General features: G+C 52.6%; 4 protein-coding genes across 4 annotated transcripts; 2 read left to right on the top strand and 2 right to left on the bottom strand.

The window, feature by feature from the left end:
* Positions 1-386: 386 nt before the first annotated feature.
* On the bottom strand, positions 387-2,033 carry POSPLADRAFT_1127257 (hypothetical protein; the record flags this gene model as incomplete). The annotated part of the gene is made up of 9 exons (XM_024483601.1): positions 387-708; positions 775-815; positions 868-971; positions 1,058-1,246; positions 1,310-1,415; positions 1,469-1,566; positions 1,618-1,679; positions 1,768-1,945; positions 1,997-2,033. Coding segments are annotated over 9 exons (1,137 nt in total), but the record flags the coding sequence as incomplete, so codon positions are not given.
* Positions 2,034-9,287: 7,254 nt separating this feature from the next.
* Positions 9,288-10,737, bottom strand: POSPLADRAFT_1129800 (hypothetical protein; the record flags this gene model as incomplete). Its single annotated transcript, XM_024483881.1, has 7 exons — positions 9,288-9,365; positions 9,714-9,733; positions 9,888-10,043; positions 10,104-10,224; positions 10,296-10,390; positions 10,445-10,506; positions 10,595-10,737. 7 exons carry the CDS (start codon positions 10,735-10,737, stop codon positions 9,288-9,290), a joined length of 675 nt encoding a protein of 224 aa, XP_024344992.1.
* A 3,719-nt stretch (positions 10,738-14,456) lies between these two features.
* On the top strand, positions 14,457-15,853 carry POSPLADRAFT_1129163 (hypothetical protein; the record flags this gene model as incomplete). The annotated part of the gene is made up of 2 exons (XM_024483814.1): positions 14,457-14,839; positions 14,935-15,853. The coding sequence occupies 2 exons, from the start codon at positions 14,457-14,459 to the stop codon at positions 15,851-15,853; spliced, it is 1,302 nt and encodes a 433-aa protein (XP_024344991.1).
* A 1,698-nt stretch (positions 15,854-17,551) lies between these two features.
* On the top strand, positions 17,552-18,444 carry POSPLADRAFT_1130208 (hypothetical protein; the record flags this gene model as incomplete). Its single annotated transcript, XM_024483931.1, has 4 exons — positions 17,552-17,609; positions 17,725-17,726; positions 17,756-18,223; positions 18,319-18,444. Coding segments are annotated over 4 exons (654 nt in total), but the record flags the coding sequence as incomplete, so codon positions are not given.
* Between the last annotated feature and the right edge of the window lie 3,975 nt (positions 18,445-22,419).

Raw genomic sequence — 22,419 nt, 5'->3', positions numbered from 1 at the left:
ATAAGAGCGACTCGGAGGCACGCATAAATTAGGCCTCGAGCGACATTGCTGGCCCTGAACGACTCCGGTAGTTCTGAGCATAGCGTACATGACGTGAGCAATGTGGATTCGAAGAACTCAGTTTGATATTTGCGCAGAAGAATGACGAGGCTCGCTGAGCGATACAATTGTCTTGAGGGCATACCCGTGATGGCTGCTATAGCGAGCTACTTAGGACACATCTCAACTAAAACAGCGGGGCATGGCCCATTAAAACAAACTGTGAATAAATGGAACACCTGGCGATACTGCAGGTACGCGTACAGGTGGACGTACTGGTTAGAATAAGTGATCAACAAGGCTCGGAGTGAGAAGGAAAGGAAGGTAAATAGCGATATGGAGGAAGATCAGGATGTGCGTGCGTCTACGGAAAGGACAGAGGTTGCGTATTCTCCCAACTCTATTCCATCATTGCTCGCGACTCCTGCATCACCTTCGCCTCTTCGATGTAGGTCGTCTTCGAGATCTGAGCAGGCATCTACGTCACCATCCCCCGCAGAGGGGTTGGCGATGTCAGCGGCAAACTCTATGCTGGAGAGCCACCGATGTGGGCCAGCGTTGCCTTGTGAGCCGACGAAGGATAGAGATTGAGAGCTGAATGGCTGTATTGAGCGTTCTGCAGCCTCGCGAATGCAGATGAGAAAGCGGGAGACTAAAATGCTCGACATCCTACAGGATGCAAGATTTGACTCTGTCAGCAGGTACCTCCAACTACGACGCATGATGACCACGCACGCTGTAATCAGACTTGATATAGCCAGCATTTTGGAATCAGACTAGAGCGACTGTCTAAGTACGGACAATCAGTTTTTGTGTACGGGTACGCACACTACTGCTACTGATGGTTTCCATAGTCAGATCAACAATGTTGAGCAGCGAGATGATGCTATACATAACATAAGTGCCATCATTCATAGATATACATTTCCTATCTTACAGAAAATACGAAGTACCTGTAATGACGGACCATGAGCTGCTACGGTATACTAAATAATCACACATCAAGGCTAGTACTCACCATCTCGGAACATGACAGTAGTGAGACTGGGCCTTACAACCCACATATCTCGTACCAGCTGTGTTCTCACGGAGCTTGTACGGCTAATGTAGTACCATGTTGCTGCAACTACGAGGGTGTCCGAGACAACCACAGATCCACGAGTAACGATTGTCACTACATCGCGAGTAGGGGCGTCAACAAGTACATCTAGACATATGGAAAGCAACAACTCACTCCTGTAGACATCAACAACTGTGTAAAACACAAAACAGCCAGTGAAATCCACATACACAATAAACATGGTGTCGGAGATCGACACACTGTCCATACATAGAAGTTGAGGAATGAAAAGCCATGTCTCTTGCGTCAGGATCCACTATGATACTTCCTCGTGAGCCGCAAACACCTTGCCATACTCATCGTACTGACTATGTTAGTGCCTACGGGCACCATACCAAGCAGCCAGACTGGCAATACCCAGTGCCAGTTGCCTCTGCTCATGGCATGTACACGCAGGGCGGCTACCACTTCAAAAATAGAATGAGGATGGCTCGGAGAACGAGAGTTGCATTTCTTACATGTAGATATGGCAGCAGTGACATAATATACTACTTGATAGGCATAGTGAGAAGAAGCACATCTTGTGGATTAAATGATCTGTAACAAATGGTGACCTGATATGAGGGAACTGACCTCTAGAATGCACACTGTCAATACAAGATCAGCACATCAAGGAGTGAATGTCCCATACTTGTGCAGTACCGCATAGAAACGGCATGGAGGTAAAGATAGTGCCAATGATAGCAAGCCAGTTGATGGCAGAGAGTAGTGTTGCAATGGATCTTCGCCCCCACAGACGCCGCAGATCATGTGGCAAGTTCAGGGCTACGTAGTAGGTCAGGAGAGCTGAAAGAACACATATAACTGGAGCATCGGACATATAGTAAAGGCACTGACCAACACATGCATAATCGATACATGTCTGTTGAAAGCTACACCATGGCGTGGATGTAAGTCCTACAGTCTATGGTAGATGTGATGGTTTCCACTTGCCTGCCTTCCAGTAAGTCTTCAATGGTCTGTTTCGATGATATCCCCGACAAGTTCTGCTGCATGGTTGCAGGGGAGATGAAAGAATGTGCAAAATATGAGAAATTAGCAGCGAATTGGTATGGACCTTGAGTCAATATATATACGTACGTGGAGAGGGGTGGAAGCTATGTCGCTCAGCGTGGGATTAGCTGATGCAAAGCACGGCTTGCAGTGCGTTTGAGAGCTCCTAATTGGGAGAATCATCCATATGACATTACAATCAATCAGTGTCCGTAATAGCACACTGGCCACGCCACACAGTCACTCATCACAACCACCAGCAACTTAAGGTTGTGATAATTCAAAAGGTCCGCTCATTCAACGGGGTTTTAATGAAATCAGCGGAGACAGCAAATTGCTCCCTGCAGACACATCCGATTATCGAGCCAAATACTACAATTATACGTCATTCACTGCATTCCGGCTCTTGGGAAATAGGGAGTCATCGCAAGATATAACGATGGAAGAATGCAGAGTGTGCTATTGACGCTGTAGGCGAGAGCTTGCAGGACTCCATTGCGAGACACAAGTTAATATTCATGATCTAGAAGAGGTCTGTGCTATTTCCCGAGTGACGTGCTGCAGCACGACGAGTAAGGATAGTAGACATACCTCCTGAGACCCAGGTACGGGTATCTCGCTGCATTGTGATCACAAATTCGTCGTCTTGTCCACATCTGCAAACGTAAGTTTACTGTTATGTGATAGCGGCATCGTGCAATGTCCGAAGATACACATGCCTGAATACGAAATTCGACCTGAGACACATGAACACGCCAGTGCCTCGTCGTATGCTACCGCATCCAGTGTGTTGATGATTATTTCACAGGAACCAGCCGTTCCGAGTGTGCAGACTGTAGTGTTTGCAGCTCCACTCCCAATACGACTTTAGACGTCGTTTACAAAGCAGACAGCCTTGGATTGCTCACCTGTACATGATTCATGGAAGTACATTCAAAAGGTAAATCCGAGGAGTCAGGTTCGCAGCGCTGGGTTATGATCTATGGTGTACACCGTGATGCGGCGAACACTTTCGTTCCGTTCTGTGTATGACACATAATTTGTTTTCATCCGGGAAGGGAGAAGTACAATGTCGACGTGGCCTGATCTACATTCTCGATAGTGGGATGAATCGCATGTGCGCCGCCTCTTCGGCCTCCACGCCTTTAATTTCCGGGTCGTGCTCACGTATGACACCGATAGCGATGGAGGTACCGTATCTGCTGCTCCTGATCGCCTCTTGCCCAACCATTCGATTCATGAGCGATGGTGTCTGTCTCTGAAGTACCACACCTTGACAAGGACACCTTATGCTTATCAGAAGCATACATTTAATTTGACGCGGGACATATGGCTGTACTCTGCCACCATCACGGAGTCCTTGTCAAGGCGCATGGCTTCAGAAGGTGGTTGCGATCCGCGAGAGACTTCAGACCACAACTGAGTGCGTACAGCGTGTCTTGGCACGGAGCTTCATACGCCTTATTATCTCATTGCACACTGTTCGGCTGCAAGACTTGAACAGAAGGCGAAGCCTACAACGTGACGGTGTGTCTGAACGAACGTGTAGGGACGGGCGTCATGAACGCCCGTCTAACCCTAGGCTAGGGTGGTCTGTTTCCCACGCTGGACGCGGAGGGCATGACTGAGAGTCGTTCTGCTTACTTGCAGTACCTGATTGCACGCTGACTCTGCGATGTACATCGCCATCCCTCCGACTCTAACTACTGACGACCTTGCGAACGGCCCCACAGCCCCGGATGAGCGCCTACGAAACCCTAGAATAGGGCGATGCACAGCGGCCTTCACGTCTCATGCATGATGTCGATATCGAACACTTGCATTCTTGAATGAACCCGCCCTGCGGCTTGCGTCATTGAATGTGGACTACTCTGGCTCGACGAACTGCAACCTCTATCGCCAAGTCAACTCCTTTGCCCTACGCATTCGTCTGCTCTATTTACCACTCGCGCATCATTGAGCAAATGTCTTCAATCATGCCGTCTCTCGGGTATATGTACTCCTAGTGAATATGGGCTGCAAGAGCATAGACGGCGGCCGCAAGCTCTGCATGGCAGCCTTTGAAACACAAATCCGTTGCTCCTTCACGCTTCAATGCGCACTTGACTTCTTTGACTATTTCACCGCGGTTCATGCACTCTCAGCCGGACGCGATTGCTCTTCTCCCGCGTCGTTCCAAGTCACCGAACACTGCAAGTGGTCAGTGATGCTCAAGGGTGGTTATACTACGTCTCTCGGTGCACCCTAGCACTGGCCTGCTATTTCTTCCTAGAGCGAGATAGGATGACGCACTCGTGAATGGTTCGCGCTATCAAAGGGTGAGCACTATGATCTTTGTCATACCCCTTATCCCTCTGTAGAATCTCTTTCTTTTCGTATTATTTCTTTCTTGAATGATCGCCGCAAGTCTACTTGTACCCAACCGAAGGTATCCCCACTTGGAGACTTCACGCTAGCATCCACTTCTTCGTGAGGAGCGGGTTTGATTAATATTATGATCGCCGCTCGCTCGGATGGTTGACTATACATCGGCATCGACAAGCTGCACACGGATGTTAGGGCAGAATCCCCAGTCCATAACCGCGCGCGGCGTTCAAGCGTCGATCATTGCTTGTGTATGCGTCGTGGCCAGATCTGATATTGCGGATATTTCCCATCTCCCTGAAGTGTCCCCGGTGTGGTAATTCGTTCTCCTTGTGAGGCCGTGAGGCGAGATGAGAGCGGACATCACTGACAAATGCTGTGTTTATAATACAGGACACGTCGCTCTGGAAGTCTTTTTCAGAGCAATCTGACGTACGGGGTGCATCGATCCACATGCGAGCGTTAGAAATCCCTTGTCTTACTCTTCGGAGTTCGCTCGACTCTCCACGCGCTGACCACATAACGCGGAACGGGTATCGTAGTCATAAGCTGCGAAATGTGTCGAACGGGTGCGCAGACATCACGCACAGTTGCAAAAGTCATGATTTTGATGCTGCAGGTCGAAGCCCAGACCACCGAGTTGCGAGTCGTGACAGACCGAGTTGACACTGAGAACATAGTAGGCCATGCTGATGGGTCAGGACGTCGTTGTAACACGGCAGACTGATCGAAGCCCAACGACGTGCAGCGGTGAGACGAGTTGAGGTAACAGACATAGTCAGGAACGAGTAAGACGTATCAACGGACGTCTTGTTTCTTTGCGATTGCGATTTCATAGTTACACGAGTGCTAAGCCCTGTGCTCTGTGCTTTCCTCTAGTAAGTAGCCCTTGACTGTGATCACGTTTGCGCTGACGACGAAGTCCAGAATACACGAACTGTGTGCCCAAAGATATCAGTCGACGTCTCTGGAAACCATGAGGCTGTTGGATGTATATCAAATCTGCGCCATCACGCAAGATATAAAAGTTACGAACAGTCGCGTACTGAGATAAGAAGAAAGAGGAGCCGGTAGATCACTGAGTCCCAGCACAGCCTGAGGATACTAATCATTTGTTGATGACTACCATCTGTTTCAAATAGTTGCAGTGTTCAATCACGTAATGGTGCCAAGTGTGAAAATGTGTTTGCGTGATTGGCTTATTGCCCTCAGGGAACGGTCATTACCTGCAACGGATTCGAATCTGGTGCACTGTCTGGCGAGGAGACGAATGGGTCCGAATTTGGACAGGAAGCGTACACAGTGTGGGGCCAGGCGGCTCCTCCCGTACTGATGACTCCAAATATCTGAGCTGATTCAGTATATGAAGCGTGCAGTAGAATGAACAGGCTCGTAACACCTCTAGTCACAGCAGGATAGATCGCCTTGTGCGTTCGCATATCAACCTTCGTGTCGCGTTCTTTGAGCTCTCCTCGGTATCCCAGACCGTATGCACGCGAAAGCAATATCCAGGCAACGTTTGTGCATAAACAATCATTAACATATGCAGGGAGTAGTTGGTGTTGACGGCTGACCAGCAAGCGCGTCCGTGTGTCCCGCATGGATGCGCGCGCATGATGTCGTGCTATCGCGTCGGGATCGGCGCGTGCCCCTGGCGCCCCTGACCCGTCCTGTCTTCGCGGAAATATTATATTAGCCTGCTTCCATAGACACGATACCTTACCGTGCTCCCGCAGATATATACACGTCGCTATCCGAGACGAGCTTCAGTTGTTGTGATACACACCTGAAGCTCTGACCGAGCGCGCATCATACTCTCGCTTTACCTCGTGAAGAGTCGGCCATAATTCTGCTGCTTCTATGATGAAGCCTGCCACAAATCGCGTCGTCTGTTACGCATCGAATATGTAGGACACGACTATGATCGCTCACTGCGTAACCCTAGCGTAGGGCCATCCATAAGGATTCCCACGCTCAGTAGCACTCCTGCTCGTCGTTGCGTCGTGGAGGCGGGCCACCTGCACAACAAACAATTTGTCGCGCTCCCGTCCTCTAGATCCGTAAGTGCAGTCCGTGTACCCCAAGCGACCGTAATTGCTCTTTTCCTGTCATGTCGAATCGCCGAACGCTACGGGCTATCCACCATGATCAGGACCGGTCACGCTGCATCTCTCAAAATTGGTCTTCAGCCTGGTAATACAGCAAGGTGAGATGACACGAGGCTAACGGAGACGTAGGGTTGGAGACAAGGGGATCATTCGCGACCTTCAACGGTGAGTACTATTGTCTTGTTCATGTTCCCCATTCCTGTGTGCACGCTCGATCCTATACGTTTCTTTTTGAATGACCACGGGGCGCCGCATCCCCACTTGGGTCACCTCACACTGGCATCCACTTGTTTGCGAAGCGCGGGTATGATCAACATCATGGAGTGGTCACTCACGCGGACGGCCGACTACGCACTAGCATCAGTCGTCCACGACTGCAGAAGCATGCGTTGATCGCGTTCACGTTGACTGCGTACCGATTTGTCTCGTTGATCATTGCTTTTGTATGCGTTGTATCCTCATCTCCTGCTGGGATATCTCCCATCTCCTATGACAGCCCGGCCCGGTAGTTGGCTCACTTTCCGAGACCGTATTGGTAGATGGGAGCGTGCATCGCTCGTCGGTGCGTTGTGGGTAGCGGGTGTTCATACATGTTCGATCCTGCCTACTCGCTGAAGGTTGTTCAACATCGGTGGACGTAGCTTGATTCCAATTACTATTCCCATCTCGAGCTGATAGGCAGGAACGCAACTGCTTGAGGCACATCGGCTGATGGGAGTGTGCGCCCAGTAACTTGTTCCACGCGTGTGTTCGTGATGCGCGACTAGTTCCTCGGGTTCATACAGTATATGCGGCGTTGTTATCTTGCTATGTTTACTGCTATACTCATCGCATCTACTCTCTCCCTCTCTCCCTCCGTCCCGAGAACTGTTGGCTTGAATACTGGTACTACTGCACTCATTACGAAGAGCGTGGACTGATATAATCATCCTGACTCCTGCGCATTTCCCATGGACATACCGATCTACCCAGAGAACGTCCATACGTTTTCCGTCGAGCGACCTCCTGCCTGACGTGCACATCAAACTGCTGTCTTCCCCGCGTTTCTGATTGTCGACCTCATGTACCTCGGTGACGTCGTCCGACTGGACACTTTGACAGGAGGCTGCGCGGCGGACGGGGCCATAGACTGTCAAGTTCGTCATGTACCCAGATGTGGACATGCTCGTGTGCCACCACAAGGCCCAGGGTATCTAGCGCGTCAAGGTCTTCCCGAAAACAATACGAATGCTTGCTTGTCCCTAATGGAATGCGCATCGCTATTGGATCCTGTGTTATGTCTACTTATTCTGTCGCTGTTAGTGAACACGTCTTCGAGCGGTTTGATCTGTGTGATGCTTGGACACGTACACAAGCGTTCTGATGGGTACCGGTCGCGGTGGTCCATCACTTCATTTTGGTGCGAACCCGAGGCGCATTAAAGAACAATGTGACAGCACACAAAATGCCCAGGAACAGCGTTTGGTGCGTGGGACATACACAGTCCGTGCGATGAGCATATTCTGGACGCAATCGTGCAAGAATATGCGTGCTCTTACATGTACGAGCCGACACATCCGCCTTTTTATCATTATTTCAATTTCCTCATCATGTCCTTCAGTCTTCTTCCTCTTCTATATGTTCGGAGAGGCAATTATACATGCATCCACTCCACAGCCCAGACTCCGGATCTCAAACCCCGCCTCGATCAACGCTTTGATGGCCCCTCTCGCGGGTACCCAGTGCTCGCACTCTTCAACTCGATGCCGCTCTCTAATCTCATCCACTGTTCCCAAATGGCACGCGTCCCATAACGTGGCCCCAGTTTTATAACATCTCGATTTAATCCTACCCATTTTGGTACGACCAGACAGCCTCGGTCACAATGTATCTTGTGAATTTATCTGAAGGCGCACGCTCACGATTAAGCACTAAACGGAGAATAGGCGCATATCGACGTGCCCGACGGTGTCGCCTAGACTCTTTATCCGTTGAAACGCTGACGGCCGGTCAGAACGTCGATCCCAGGCCCCTGTCTCTCAGTGTCAGCGTTGGCGTTGAGGAAGGGTTTTCCGCAGGCTCAGGTCTGGCAGAGGGCCAAAGGCAAGAGAGGGCAACTGCGACTTGCCCGTCCACATGAGCAGCATGTACGGCACACCGAATAGATGAAAGACCAGCGTACCAACGCGGAGGATTGGCCCCCGTAGTATGTTGCGACACAAGCGACTCGGAGACACGCATACTTCATACTTCGAGCGAAATTCTTGGCCTTGAATAACTACGGTAGCTCTGAACATAATGTATATTTCCCGAGCAATGCGGATTCAAAGGGGTCAGGTTAACATCTGCGCAGAAGAATGGATAGGCTTGCTAAGCGGTACAATGGGCTTGAGGATACACCACTCAACGCCTGTGAGCGCATGTCCGCGATGGCTGATATAGCGACTACTCAGTACACCTCTCAAACAGGAACGGCGGGGCATGGCCCATGAGAGCAGACTGTGAATAATTAAAACGGCTCGCAATATTGCGGGTGCCTGGTCATCAAGACAGGTGGACGTACTGAGGGGAAATGAGCGATCACAGAGTGTCGGAGAAGGAAAGGAAGTTAAATGAAAAGATGAAAATGGATAAGAATATGCGTGTATCGACGGGACGTACAGAGGCTAATTTATCCTCTGGCTCTATTCCATCATTGCCCGCGTCTCCTGCATCATCTTCGCTTCTTGAATCCAAGTCGTCTTCGAGATTGGAGAAAGCATCTACGTCACCATATCCAGCACAGGGGTTAGCAATGTCGGCGGCGAACTATATGGTGGAGAGCCACGGCCGTGGGACGGAGTTGCCTTGCGAGTCCATGAAAGACGGGGATCGGGAGCTGAATGCCTGTGTTGAGCGCTCTGCGGCTTCATGGAGGCAGATGAGGAAGCGGGAAATCATGATGCCCATCATCCTATAAGATGCAGGATTTCATGTGTCAGCAGATATCTCACGCTATGAGGCATGAGGATTCACGAACGCTGTAGTCAAAGATGTTATATCTACCGTGACGAAAAACTAGGGCAACCATCTCAATATGGGTAATCAGCAAATTGTGGCCGAGTACGCACGCTGTTGTATGCGGCGAGATCTGCAATGTTCGGCAGCGAAATAGCACTGTGCCTGCAATGAGTTTTATGAAACAAGGATCCGTTCTTGCCCACATACAGGAAGTACAATGTATCTGACATCGCAGGAGATGAGCTGCTATGGTACATTTTGCCACGCATTGGACTGATACTCACCCACTCGGAACATGACGGTTGTGAGACTGGGTTTTGCAGTCCACATATCGTGTACCAGTTGTGTTCTGACCGAGCTTGTACGGCTGATGCAGTACCATGTTGCTACGACTACGAGGATGTCCGACACAACCATAGATACAGTGGAAGCGACAAACACTACATCGAGAGCAGTGGCTTCAGCGTGAGAATTTATACGTATTGTATGCGATGACTCACTCCTGTAGGTGTCAATGAGTGTGTTGAAGTCGAAAAAGTCAGCAAATTCTGCATACACTCCAGTATTGAAGGTCACTGGATTCATGCCCGCGGATTCAAGTTTCACAATAATAAGCCATGCCTGTTGGGTCAGGAGCCATAATAGTAATTTTTCTTTAGTCACAAGCATCTTGCTATACTCCATATACTGACTACGTTGTAGCCCAGGGGCGCCATACCGAGGAGCCAAACTGGCAATACCCAGTACCAGGTGCCTCCGCTCAAGGCATGTACACGCAGGGCAGCTACTACTTGAAGGACAGAATGAGGATGGCTCGGGGAAGGAGAAATGCGCTGCTTACATGGAGATATGGCACTGCTTACGATACCCATCACCGTAGAGGCACAAAACCAAGATAGAGATCTGGGGGGACACATATTGCGTAAACAATAGCAACATGAAAAGGGGGTACTGACACCTAAAATGCACGCCGTCAATACAAGATCAGCACCTTGTGAATGGAATGTTCCATACTGGATCATCTAGAGAGGGCATCACTGTAATGATAGCACCAGTGATGGCAAGCCAGTTCATGGCAGCCAGTAGTATTGTAAGTAATTTTCGCCCATACAGACGTTGCACATCATATGGCATATTCAGGGCGCTATAATAAACCAGGAGCGCTGAAAGGTGATTAACGCTGGAGTTTCGGATAGGTAACGGAGGCACTGACCAGCAGATGCATATTGAATACAGTTGTAATAAAAGCTACGCCATGATACAGAGGTGAGTCCTACAGAAAATGGTAAATGTGATGATTTTCACCTATTCACCCCAGGCAAATTCATTGTCCTGTTCCAATGCCGATACTGACATTTTCTGCTATATAGTCACAGGAGAGGGTTGAAGAAAGTTCCAGCTACGGGGAGATGGGAACGAATAGGTACAGGGTTTGAGTACATATATATGTATAGTATGCACTTCTGCTGCTGAAAGGGATGTCGGAAGCTATGTCACTTAGCCTCTGGTTAGCCGATGCATGGCCTGTGGTGCATTTAGGGGCTCTCGACCAGGATATGACACTAGAATCAATCAGTGTCTGTGGTATGGCTGTGCCGCTGTCCTGCCATTACGTCCTTACCATGACGCATGGCTTCAGAAGGAAGTTGTGATCCCCAAGAGACCCCGAGCAGAACGCGTACAGTCCGTCTTTACACGGACCTGCTTAAGCCTTTACGCTGAGAGTCTTAGGATCACATCAAAACAGTCTGAACTCGGAAGCTGCGAGGCTCGAATTGAATGTGAAGCCCACGGCGTGATGATGAACGATTGTGTAGGGGAAGGATGAACGCCCGTGTAACTGAGGGATGTTGTTTTCTGATAAGCCCCGGGCGGAATGAACGTTTCTCACTACGGGTGAGATAGACACAGAACATCTCAGAAATCAGTCATGCTCCAAGAGACATGTTCGTTGGTTTACTTATCTGCTCAAATTGGTCCCTGTCAGTGATGCATGCATCTCGACGCCGGACGTTAATGATTTATCACAATGTCCGCAATCTATATACCTGGAGGCCAATCTGTACTGTCGTCTCCTGGAAAAATGGAATTGTTGATTGTGATACCAGCCTGTGAGCCAAGAGCAATCAACGTGTGAAAAGCGCAGCGCTACGATTGAGCTGAGACAAAGCGACAGTCAGCCACTCACTCAGCGTATCGCCATCCAAACGATTTGATCTTTTTTGATGACGCCCATCCATATCAAAGTCCTGGTGAGACGTATCGCGGGATACGTGTTCAGTATTCAGTCGACGGGATGGAGAATACATCCTTTACAGTTCAACCGTTGATCATTTTCGAGTCAGTCATCACCTACAACAGATTCGAATTTGATGGACTGTCTGGCGATAGAATGGGTGACGCGGGGATCAGACAACATAGATGGTGACGTGGCAATGAACAATCTGTCATCCTGCCCATGCCAGACGCCCGAGCGTATTCAATATGAGAAGCGTGAAGTGTAGTGAGTCAAGACTCTGCTTCCCTCTAGGCGCCAGAGGCGTCAACCAGTGTATTCAATATGCTTCCCATCTTTGAATAGACATTTGACTCACTGTTCTTCTCCAAAGATGGCCGTTTTCCGCAGCCGCATGCTTATCGAGGCGCGCTACCTGTCAGCGGCGGTGTTTATGAGCCTTGGTACAGCTTTACATCACGACCCGTGTGATTGCGTACTGCATGTCTTCGATGGACCTGTTTAGCGAGATATGAACTTGCAATTCCGGATGCCTTGCTCTTTGTCTTCAGACCAGGATCGCCGTTGTTCTTCTGTATGAGGCCTTAGACCTGAGATTCGTGACTTAGAACAATATAGAAGACAAACTTGAACCGCGTCCACCAAAGGCATACTCAGTTTACGAGCTTGGAACGCATGGAACTACAGACCGCGGTTCCAGGTGAGCGGATGATGGACTCGCTAAATAAACGTGTTACAGGAAAAGATTCACGCTATGCGTTACTTACATAGAATAGAGCGTGTGCTCATCGATCGTTCGTGCCATTGACAGTGTGAATTGTGTGAATTATCCTGAGTGTAGGGCTACTCAGCAAATTCTCGGCTGCAGTAGCGATTGCACATCCTTGGCCCGTCTATTTGTGATTTCACCATACAGTTTCAAGAACATGCTTTAGGTCTCAATGCTTTACGTTCACTCAACTTTGCGGATGTGGAGGACGTTCAGCTGATGGTAGCATGCGAAGAGTTGAGTTTAGGCTTCAGCGCCTGCATAACCCTAGAATAAGTCTACGCCCAACGGCGAGGTTCATGCCTATCATGTAACCCTAGAGTAGGGCTGTGCTTGAACGAAGCTACTGCAGCCGGCTTGTAGTCGACAGTCTAACATGGCTCTATGCACAGCGACCTCTGTCAAATCAACTCGTACCTTTTACTACAACTCTGTCTGCTCCACGCAGACGACCTAGGCCTCGATATGTGCGCCGCCTCCATTGAAAGTTGACTGTATACATAGTCGCCCACACCAGTTTCGTCGCCGCTTCTCAGTTCGTTCAGTTCGTCAAACATCATCGGCATATCGATGTCCCATCCTGCTCATTCTCATCGTCGTGAGTTCACTCTCATTCCCTGTGCAGCCTTAAGATATCGCGGCCCTCCTCGCAGCGTATCCCCTCTGAGGGCAAGCCATGCCAAGAAACCATGGAACCGACTTGTCGTCGGCTTTGAGCGTCAAGTCGTGCGCTTTAGGTCGAAGGCTGCCCGGCGCAGATCTCGTAGGATGACCAGACGGTGACAAATGTTAATACTTCTATAGAATGACGTGCTGACAACCTGGCTGATGAGCTGGAAGTGACGGACGACAATGATTCTGGGACAGGGGCCTCATTTTACTAGATGTCCTGGACAACAATCCCCCATCTGTGGAGGCGTGCCCATACCGCCTACCCGCCATCCTGCTATGGGGTCGCACATGAGCTCTGTGTCACGAGTTGGTACGGCGTCTAGCCGTTTTTTAATTTTTTCCTTTTCGCGGGCTCGAACCTGCGACCTCTGTACTACTTGCCTGATACAGATGCATCATATCTACTGTACGATTAGATTAGATAGGACAGCAGTGCGCGGCACAGCTCGGGCTCCGCTGACACAGCCTCCCTGACTCACCGGCCCCCGGGGCTGCGTCGGCATGCTGTGCACGGACCAGCTGCACACGGACCAGTGCGCACAGCCTGCCCTTATCTACCCCTGTATATAAGCCAGCCTCTGCTGCCCTAGGCACCTCAGTTTCGACCTCTTGTCCCTAGGTCAGTAAGCTCATGTATTACTTACCTACTTACCAATGCTAACTTATCTTGTCCCTAGCCTTAGGTTTGAGCCTCGCTCACCATCGCTTCGGTGAGATCCAGTCAAACGCCCCTCGCTTTCAGATATTCCCCTGTCGCTTGACCTCAAGTCACAACATTAGGTCGAAACTCCCCCAAGCGACTGGCGTTCTCTCGGAACCCACATAACTCACACTTTCCTTTCCCATAGGTCGGGTGGTGCGCACCCATACGATACATTACGATATGTAGGTAGCATACTATACATTGCCACCACTTAGGGAACAAACTCTTCAGTACCTGCACTTCAGTGGGCGGTACTTGTCCTCACGGACGCGTGGATTAGGTTCCTGCTGCATAATAGTCAAAAGCAGTACTGGGCCCCACGTGAACTGCGAACCCTAGTGTCATCTCGGGCGCCGTAGCGTAAGCTAGTATAGCACGGCCATTGTAGTACACGCACCTCCCCGTCCTCCCCCCATCTATCGTGGCTGCCTGCCAAGGCCAGATCCACGCATTTGACTCTCAGGATCTCATCGATGTCTACATCCCCGACGGCCCTGAGACTGTCCTCTATCGTTGCGAGCAGCAGCCGTGCCCAAACCGGACACCCCGATCGATCGAGGAAGATTACCCTCGCTACAAGGCCATCAGACGGGCTCAACACCCACTTGGACCCCGAAGCACCCTTGCATCTCGATCTGCCTCACGGCACTCCTGCCCTGTCTCCCCCAGCTCCCGACTTCCTCAAGCTGTCGTCGCCAATCCAGGTCAAACGCGAGGAGATCTCCCTCCAGACCCTGTGCCAGAGCCTGAGCCTGAGGAGGGTGAGGGTGAAGAAGGAGTCTCGGAGTCCGAGTCCGCGGATCCTGCTCGGCCCGCCTCGCCGACAGCGCTCGCCCCCGCGTCAGCAGTCCCTGACGTACGTGACCCCTCCCCCGAACTTTCTTCGGCACCTTCACCGCCGACTCCACCGAGAGGCTGCTCGAGCACTCGCTCCTCTCGAAGTTCAACCAGCGGAAGGCCACCACAGCCACCTCCGCCCCCGCAATGTCCTCCGTCCCCCCTGGCGCCGATAATGCCGTCCCCCGCAGCCATCCCCGACAAGGAGATGTTGAAACTCCTCCTCCCACTCCGATACGACGGCAAAACCGTTATCGAGTGCAACCGGTTCCTATCGCAGCTGCGCATCTACTGGCTGATCAACACGTCGTTGACCACCATCGAGCTTAAGGTGCAGGTCGCACTCAGCCTACTCGATGGAGATGCCCGCGCCTGGGCCACTCCCTACTTTGCCCAGCTCGCATTAGTGCAGGTGGGTGTGCAAGGGGCCACAACCCCATTCGCGAACGAAGCAGCCTTTGCCGCCGCCTTCAGGGCCCGCTTCGGAAATCTCGACGACGAGGCGGCAGCACAAGTAGAGCTGGCGAAGCTCTGCACGGACAAGTCGGTCCGCGAAAAACGCACTGCTGCGGAGTTCTCCGCGCTGTTCAAGGGTCCGGCGGACCGCTCTGGGTATGGGGACCTGGAGCTACGCGACAAGTACCTGAGCGGCATCCCCTCCCGTGTCTACCGCAAAATCGAGCTCGAGACCTTTGCCACGTGGCAAGCAGCTGAGAAGCGCGCCACCGAGGTCGAGCAGATCCTCGATATCAGCCGGGCCCGTAGGCCCGAGCTAAACAACTTCTTCTCGGCCCGAGGTCGAGGACGCGGAAGGGCACGTGGTGGTGCACCCTCGACGCACGCAGCTTCGGCCAGCATCAATGCGGCCATCAGAAAAGGCAACTTCCCCGGCACATGCTTTGGCTGTGGGAAGCAAGGGTACCAACGATTCAAGTGCCCCAATTGTAAGGACAAGCCTTACACAAAATGCGCCGACGCGTGGGCTACGGTTGCCTCGGGATCCACCCAGGCTGCGACAAGCGCCCCGTCATGACATCACCCTCGGCAAGTATAAGTGCCGCTTCAGCGAAATCAGAGCAATCAGAGCTGGCGGACTTAATGGCACAGGTGAAGTCGATGCACGAGGAGCTCGAACACTATCGGGCGATGAAAGAGAAGGGTTTTTGATCCGGTCCGCGCTTCGTGCCGCACGCATCGGGCCGCGAGTATCATCATGTAATAGATATAATGTATTATCGACTGCAATGGTGTACGAGCTGGACCAGGGGTCCCAGCATTTTCACATTCCAGTTCGACTCCAAGGGAAAAGACGGCACAAAGACATAATCACTATGGTGGACAGCGGAGCCACCACAAAGTTTATCAACAAGCAATTCATTATAGAAAATAAGGTGCAGACGCGGAAGTTGAAGGAACCAATTCCGCTGTACAATATTGACGGCACCCTGAACAAGGACGGAAGCATCTCGGAGGTAGCAGTGCTACAGATGCACATAGGAGAGCACGTCGAGAAGTCGGTGTTCACGGTCATGGACATTGGTCCAGAGGATGTGATCGTTGGGTTGGATTGGCTACACAAGCACAACCCCGAGATCGATTGGGAGAAAGGCTCCCTCAAATTATCGTGATGTCCTGAAACGTGCAGTGACAGGAAGACTGGCCGAATGGAGCAAGCAGCGACTGCGCGTGACACGGGGGTCAGGCCCACGGCGCGCAGACGTTCGCTGAAGTCCAAACAGTCAGTGATAGGCACCAAGCCCCTCTGGGCCCCGATTCACCTCTTTTCAGCAGTCGCATCCTGCCCGGTGATACGACCTACGAAACCCTAACCCCTAACCTGGGTGCGACCTAAAGGGACTAGAGAGACGGATTATAGTCTAATGAGAGGGGAGTTAGCAGCAAGGTGTCTCACGGTTCGAGTGAACACGAGAAACACCCTTGGAAGAGGCTACGAACGATGGGGAAGGTACGAGGTGGCTTCGACACGTTGTCGAAGCTACTCGGAGGCTGTGGGTGGTTAGCGGAGGCAATCGAAGCTCGGCAGAGCTCTTCGATGTATCATAGAAGGAAGGGACACGATTCGATAGGGTGTACTTAGCTAGGGCGCGGTTCGCAGTTTCTTCGACAATAGTCGATGTCACGAGTTGGTACGGCGCCTAGCCGTTTTTTAATTTTTCCTTTTCGCGGGCTCGAACCCGCGACCTCTGTACTACCTGCCTGATATGGACGCGTCACTATCTACTGTACGATTAGATTAGATGGGGCGGCAGCGCACGGCACAGCTCGGGCCCCGCTGACACAGCCGCTCTGACTCACCGACCCCCGGGGCCGCGTTGGCATGCTGCACACAGACCAGCTGCGCACGGACCAATGTGCACAGCCTGCCCTAATCTCCCCAGGTATATAAGCCGGCCTCTGCTGCCCTAGGGACCTCAGTTTCGACCTCTTGTCCCTAGGTCAGTAAGCCCTCATTTGTATTCCTTTCTTACCTTACTAACTAATACATTCACTTGTCCCTAGCCTTAGGTTTGAGCCTCGCTCACCATCGCTTCGGTGAGAACCAGTCGGACGCCCCTCGCTTCTAGATATTTCCCTGTCGCTTGACCTCAAGTCGCGACATTAGGTCGAAACTCTCCCAAGCGACCGGCGTTCTCTCAGAACCCACACACTTACACTTTCCTTTCCCATAGGTCGGGTGGTGCGCACCCTCACTATACCTTACGATACGTAGATAGCCTACTATACATCGCCAACACTAGAGAAACGAACTCTTCAGTACCTGCGCTTCAGTGAGCGGTACTTGTCCTCACGGACGCGTAGCCTTGGTTCCTGCTGCATAATAGTCAAAAGCAGTATTGGGCCCTATGTGAACTGCAAATCTCAGTGTCATCTTGGGCGCCGTAGGTGTAAGCTAGTATAGCACAGCCTTTCGTAGTACGCGCACCTCCCCTTCCTCCCCCCATCCAACGTGGCTGCCTGCCAAGGCCAAGTCCACGCATTCGACTCACAGGACCTCATCGACGTCTACATCCCAGACGGTCCTGAGACTATCATCTACCGTTGCGAGCAGCAACCGTGCCCGAACCGAACACCCCGATCGATCCCAGAAGACTACCCGTGCTACAAAGCGATCCGACGAGCGCAACACCCGCTCGGACCCCGAAGCACCCTAGCATCTCGATCGGCCTCACGGCACTCTCGCCCTGTCTCCCCTAGCTCCCGTCTCCCTCAAACTGTCGTCACCAATCCAGATCAAGCGCAAGGAGATCTCCCTCCAGACCCTGCGCCAGAGCCAGAGCCTGAGGAGGGTGAGGGTGAAGAAGGAGTCTCGGAGTCCGAGTCCGAGGATTCTGTTGGGTCCGCCTCGCCGACAGCATTCCCCCCCGCGTCAGCAGTCCCTGACGTACGTGACCCCCCCGCCGAACTTCCTCCGGCGCCTTCACCGCCGACTCCGCCAAGAGGCCGCTCGAGCACTCGCTCCTCTCGAAGTTCGGCCAGCGGAAGGCCACCACAGCTGCCTCCGCCCCCGCAACGTCCTCCGTCCCCCCCGACGCCGATAATGTTGTCCCCTGCAGCCGCCCCCGACAAGGAGACCCTGAAGCTCCTCCTCCCCCTCCGCTATGACAGCAAAACCGTCATCGAATGCGACAGGTTCCTGTCGCAACTTCGTATCTACTGGTTGATCAACACGTCATTGACGACCATTGAGCTTAAGGTACAAGTTGCGCTAAGCCTGCTCGATGGCGACGCCCGCGCCTGGGCCACGCCTTACTTCGCCCAACTCGCATCAGTGCAGATGGGTGTGCAGGGGGTTACAACCCCCTTCAGGAACGAAGCGGCCTTCACCGCTGCCTTCAAGGCTCGCTTCGGCAATCTCGACAATGCGGCAGCAGCCCAGGTAGAGCTGGCGAAGCTCTGCGCGGACAAGTCGGTCCGCGAAAAACGCACGGCGGCGGAATTCTCCGCGCTGTTCAAGGGTCCGGCGGACCGTTCCGGGTATGGGGACCTGGAACTACGCGACAAGTACCTGAGCGGCATCCCCTCCCGCGTATATCGCAAGATCGAGCTCGAGACCTTCACCACGTGGTGAGCCGCTGAAAAACGAGCCACTGAGGTCGAGCAGATCCTCGACATCAGCCGGGCCCGTCGGCCCGAGTTGAACAACTTCTTCTCGGCCCGAGGTCGAGGTCGTGGTGGGGCACGCGGAGGTGCACCTACGACACACGCAGCTTCGGCCAGCATCAATGCGGCCGTCGGAAAAGGAGACTTCCCCGGCACATGCTTTGGCTGCGGGAAGCAAGGGTACCGTCGTTTTGAGTGCCCTAATTGTAAGGATAAACCTTACACAAAACGCGCCGACGCGCGGGCTACGGTTGCCTCGGGTTCCACCCAGGCGGCGACAAGCGCCCCCGTCGCTTCATCCTCGGCAAGTACAAGCGCCGCTTCAGCGAAATCGGAAGGTTCCGAGCTGGCGGACTTGATAGCACAGATGAAGTCAATGCGCGAGGAGCTCGAGCATTATCGGGCCATGAAGGAGGAGTCTTTTTAATCCGGTCCGCGCTTCGTGCCGCACGCGTCGGGCCGCGTAATAATAATCTGTACAATGTATTGGCGACCGCAAATGTGTACGAGTTGGACCATGGGTCCCAGCATTTCCACATCCCGGTGCGCCTCAAAGGAGAAAGACAGCACAAGGACATAGTTGCAATGGTGGACAGCGGAGCCACCACGAAATTCATCAACAAGCGTTTCATCAAGGAGAATCAAGTACGAACGCGGAAATTGAAAGAGCCAATTCTGCTTTACAATATCGATGGAACGCTCAATAAAGACGGAAGCATCTCGGAGGTAGCCGTGCTACAGATGCAGATAGGAGAGCACGTCGAAAAGACGGTGTTCACGGTCACGGACATAGGTCCAGAAGATGTGATCATCGGGTTGGATTGGCTGCGAGAGCACAACCCCGAAATCGATTGGGAGTCAGGCTCCCTGAAATTATCACGATGCCCTGAAACGTGCAGTGCCAGGAAGACTGGCCGGATGGAGCAAGCAGCAACTGCGCGTGATACGGGGGTCAGGCCCACGGCGCGCAGACGCTCGCAGAAGTCCAGGCGGTCGGTCATAGGTGCTTGCCGGAGTAAGGTACTCCCGGACTTCGAACCCGAAGATGATCCGGTGGAGGTAGAGTGGGACAAAGCTGACTTGATCGAGGCCTGGGAGCAGGGTGTTACGCTGCCCGGCGCCCCTCAGCTGTTCGTCGCAGTGGGGCACATGTATTCCCAGCTGTTCGCTGAGGAAGAGATCAAGAAGAAGGTCGTCAAAACTGCCGAGGAGTCGGTACCTAAACAGTACCACGAGTTCCTGAACGTCTTCTCCAAAGAAGTGTCAGAACAGCTACCCGAAAGGAAGCCTTATGATCACGCGATCGAACTCGTACCCGGCTACTCGACATTCCACTCGAAGGTGTATCCCCTGTCGAACAACAAACAAGAGGAACTGGACAAGTTCCTAAAAGAGCAACTAGCGAAAGGCTACATATGGGAGTCGAAGTCGCCCATTTCATCCCCCTTCTTCTTCATCAAAAAGAAGGAAGGGACGCTTCGACCCGTACAGGACTACCGCCGATTGAACGCGATCACGGTCAAAAATCGTTATCCCTTGCCGTTGATCGCCGAGATGGTGGATAAACTCCGCGGCGCTACGCTCTTCACAAAGTTTGACGTCCGCTGGGGATACAATAACGTCCGGATCAAAGCCGGTGACGAATGGAAGGCGGCCTTTGTGACCAACTGAGGATTGTACGAGCCCTTGGTGATGTTCTTCGGCCTCACCAATTCCCCTGCGACCTTCCAGGCGATGATGAACGAGATCTTCCACGATCTCATCGTCGGTGGCAAGATCCTCGTATACCTTGATGACATACTCATCTTCTCTACCAACAAGGAGGAGCACAAAAAAGTCACACGCGAGGTTCTTCGTCGCCTTCAGGACAACGATCTGTTCCTGAAGCCTGAGAAGTGCGAATGGGACGTTCCCAAGGTCGACTATGTCGGCTATGTGTTCGGTGGCGATGAGGTAGCAATGGATCCCGCGAAGCTAAAAGGAATTAATGAGTGGCCGGTACCCCGGAACAAAAAGGACGTCCAGAAGTTCCGGGGGTTCTCCAACTTCTACCGCCGCTTCATTAAGGACTTCGCTAAGATCTCGCGACCACTTGACCGGCTCACAGGGAACGACCCATGGCATTGGGGCAAGGAAGAGCAGCATGCCTTCGATGAGCTCAAGCAGCTCTTCGCGACGACTCCAGTCCTAGCACTGTACGATCCTAATCGGGAGACGCGCATCGAGGTTGACGCCTCGGGGTACGCCACTGGTGGCGTGTTGATGCAGAAGCAGGATGACGGCAAATGGCATCCCATCGCCTTCAGATCCCATGCGATGGATCCGGCACAGCGGAACTACGAGATCTACGATAAGGAGATGCTCGCGATCATTGAGGCGCTAGACGATTGGCGCCACTACCTCGAAGGGTTGCCCAATCAGTTCGAGATCGTTACCGATCACAAGAACCTCGAGTACTGGCGTACATCCCAGCATCTCACGCGCCGTCAAGCGCGATGGTCGCTGTTCCTAGCTCGCTTCGACTTCCACATCACGCACAAGGCCGGGACGTCCAATGGAAAGGCTGATGCCCTATCGCGTCGATCAGACCACCAGATCGGCGATGAGGACGATAACACCGATCAGGTGGTTCTCAAGCCAGAGCGCTTCCGCATCGCCTCTGCTAGGCATGGTCATGCCTCGGTGACGGCCGATCAGTCGCTTCTGAAGCGCATCAGGGAATGTTCGGAGAAGGATCGGGAGGTGGCCGAGGCCCTTGAAAAGGTACAGGACCTCGGGCCGCCCCGGCTGCAAAGGGGTTTTGAGGAGTGGAATGCCGAACAAGGGCTCCTGCTGTTCTGCGGGTGTGTGTACGTCCCAAAGAATGCAGAGCTCCGGCGGGATATAGTCAAGATCCACCACGACTCGCCGATCGCCGGTCATGGTGGTCGTGCCAAAACCCTGGAGCTCGTGTCGCGGAATTACTGGTGGCCTGGGATGTCCAAATTCGTCAACGAGTACGTAAGCACCTGTGACGTGTGCAACCGTACCAAGACATTCCCAGCCAAGCCCCAGGGTCCGCTGAAGCCGAATGAGATCCCCGAGCGCCCGTGGCAGATCATCACGCCTGATATGATCGTCGGCTTGCCGAAGTCCGATGGGTTTGACTCGATCCTGGTTACCGCCGACCGCTTTACCAAGCAGGTCCACTTCTCGGCCTGTCATGAGACCCTGACAGCAGAAGGTGCGGCAGATCTGTACATCCGCAACGTGTTCAAGCATCATGGGGCCCCGGCCAAGGTCATATCAGACCGAGGTCCCCAGTTTGCTTCGAAGTATCTCCATGCGGTGTACAAGGGACTCGGGATCGAGCCGGCACTGTCCACAGCGTTCCACCCCCAGACAGACGGCCAGACAGAGCGTTGGAATCAGGAAATTGAGCAGTACCTGCGCGCTCTCACAAGCCACAGGCAGGATGATGGGCAAAACAGTTGCCGC

The sequence above is a fragment of the Postia placenta genome (genome assembly GCF_002117355.1).
Source record: "Postia placenta MAD-698-R-SB12 unplaced genomic scaffold POSPLAscaffold_1, whole genome shotgun sequence".
NCBI lineage: Eukaryota > Fungi > Basidiomycota > Agaricomycetes > Polyporales > Adustoporiaceae > Rhodonia > Rhodonia placenta.
This window is presented reverse-complemented; position numbering and strand designations above follow the sequence as displayed.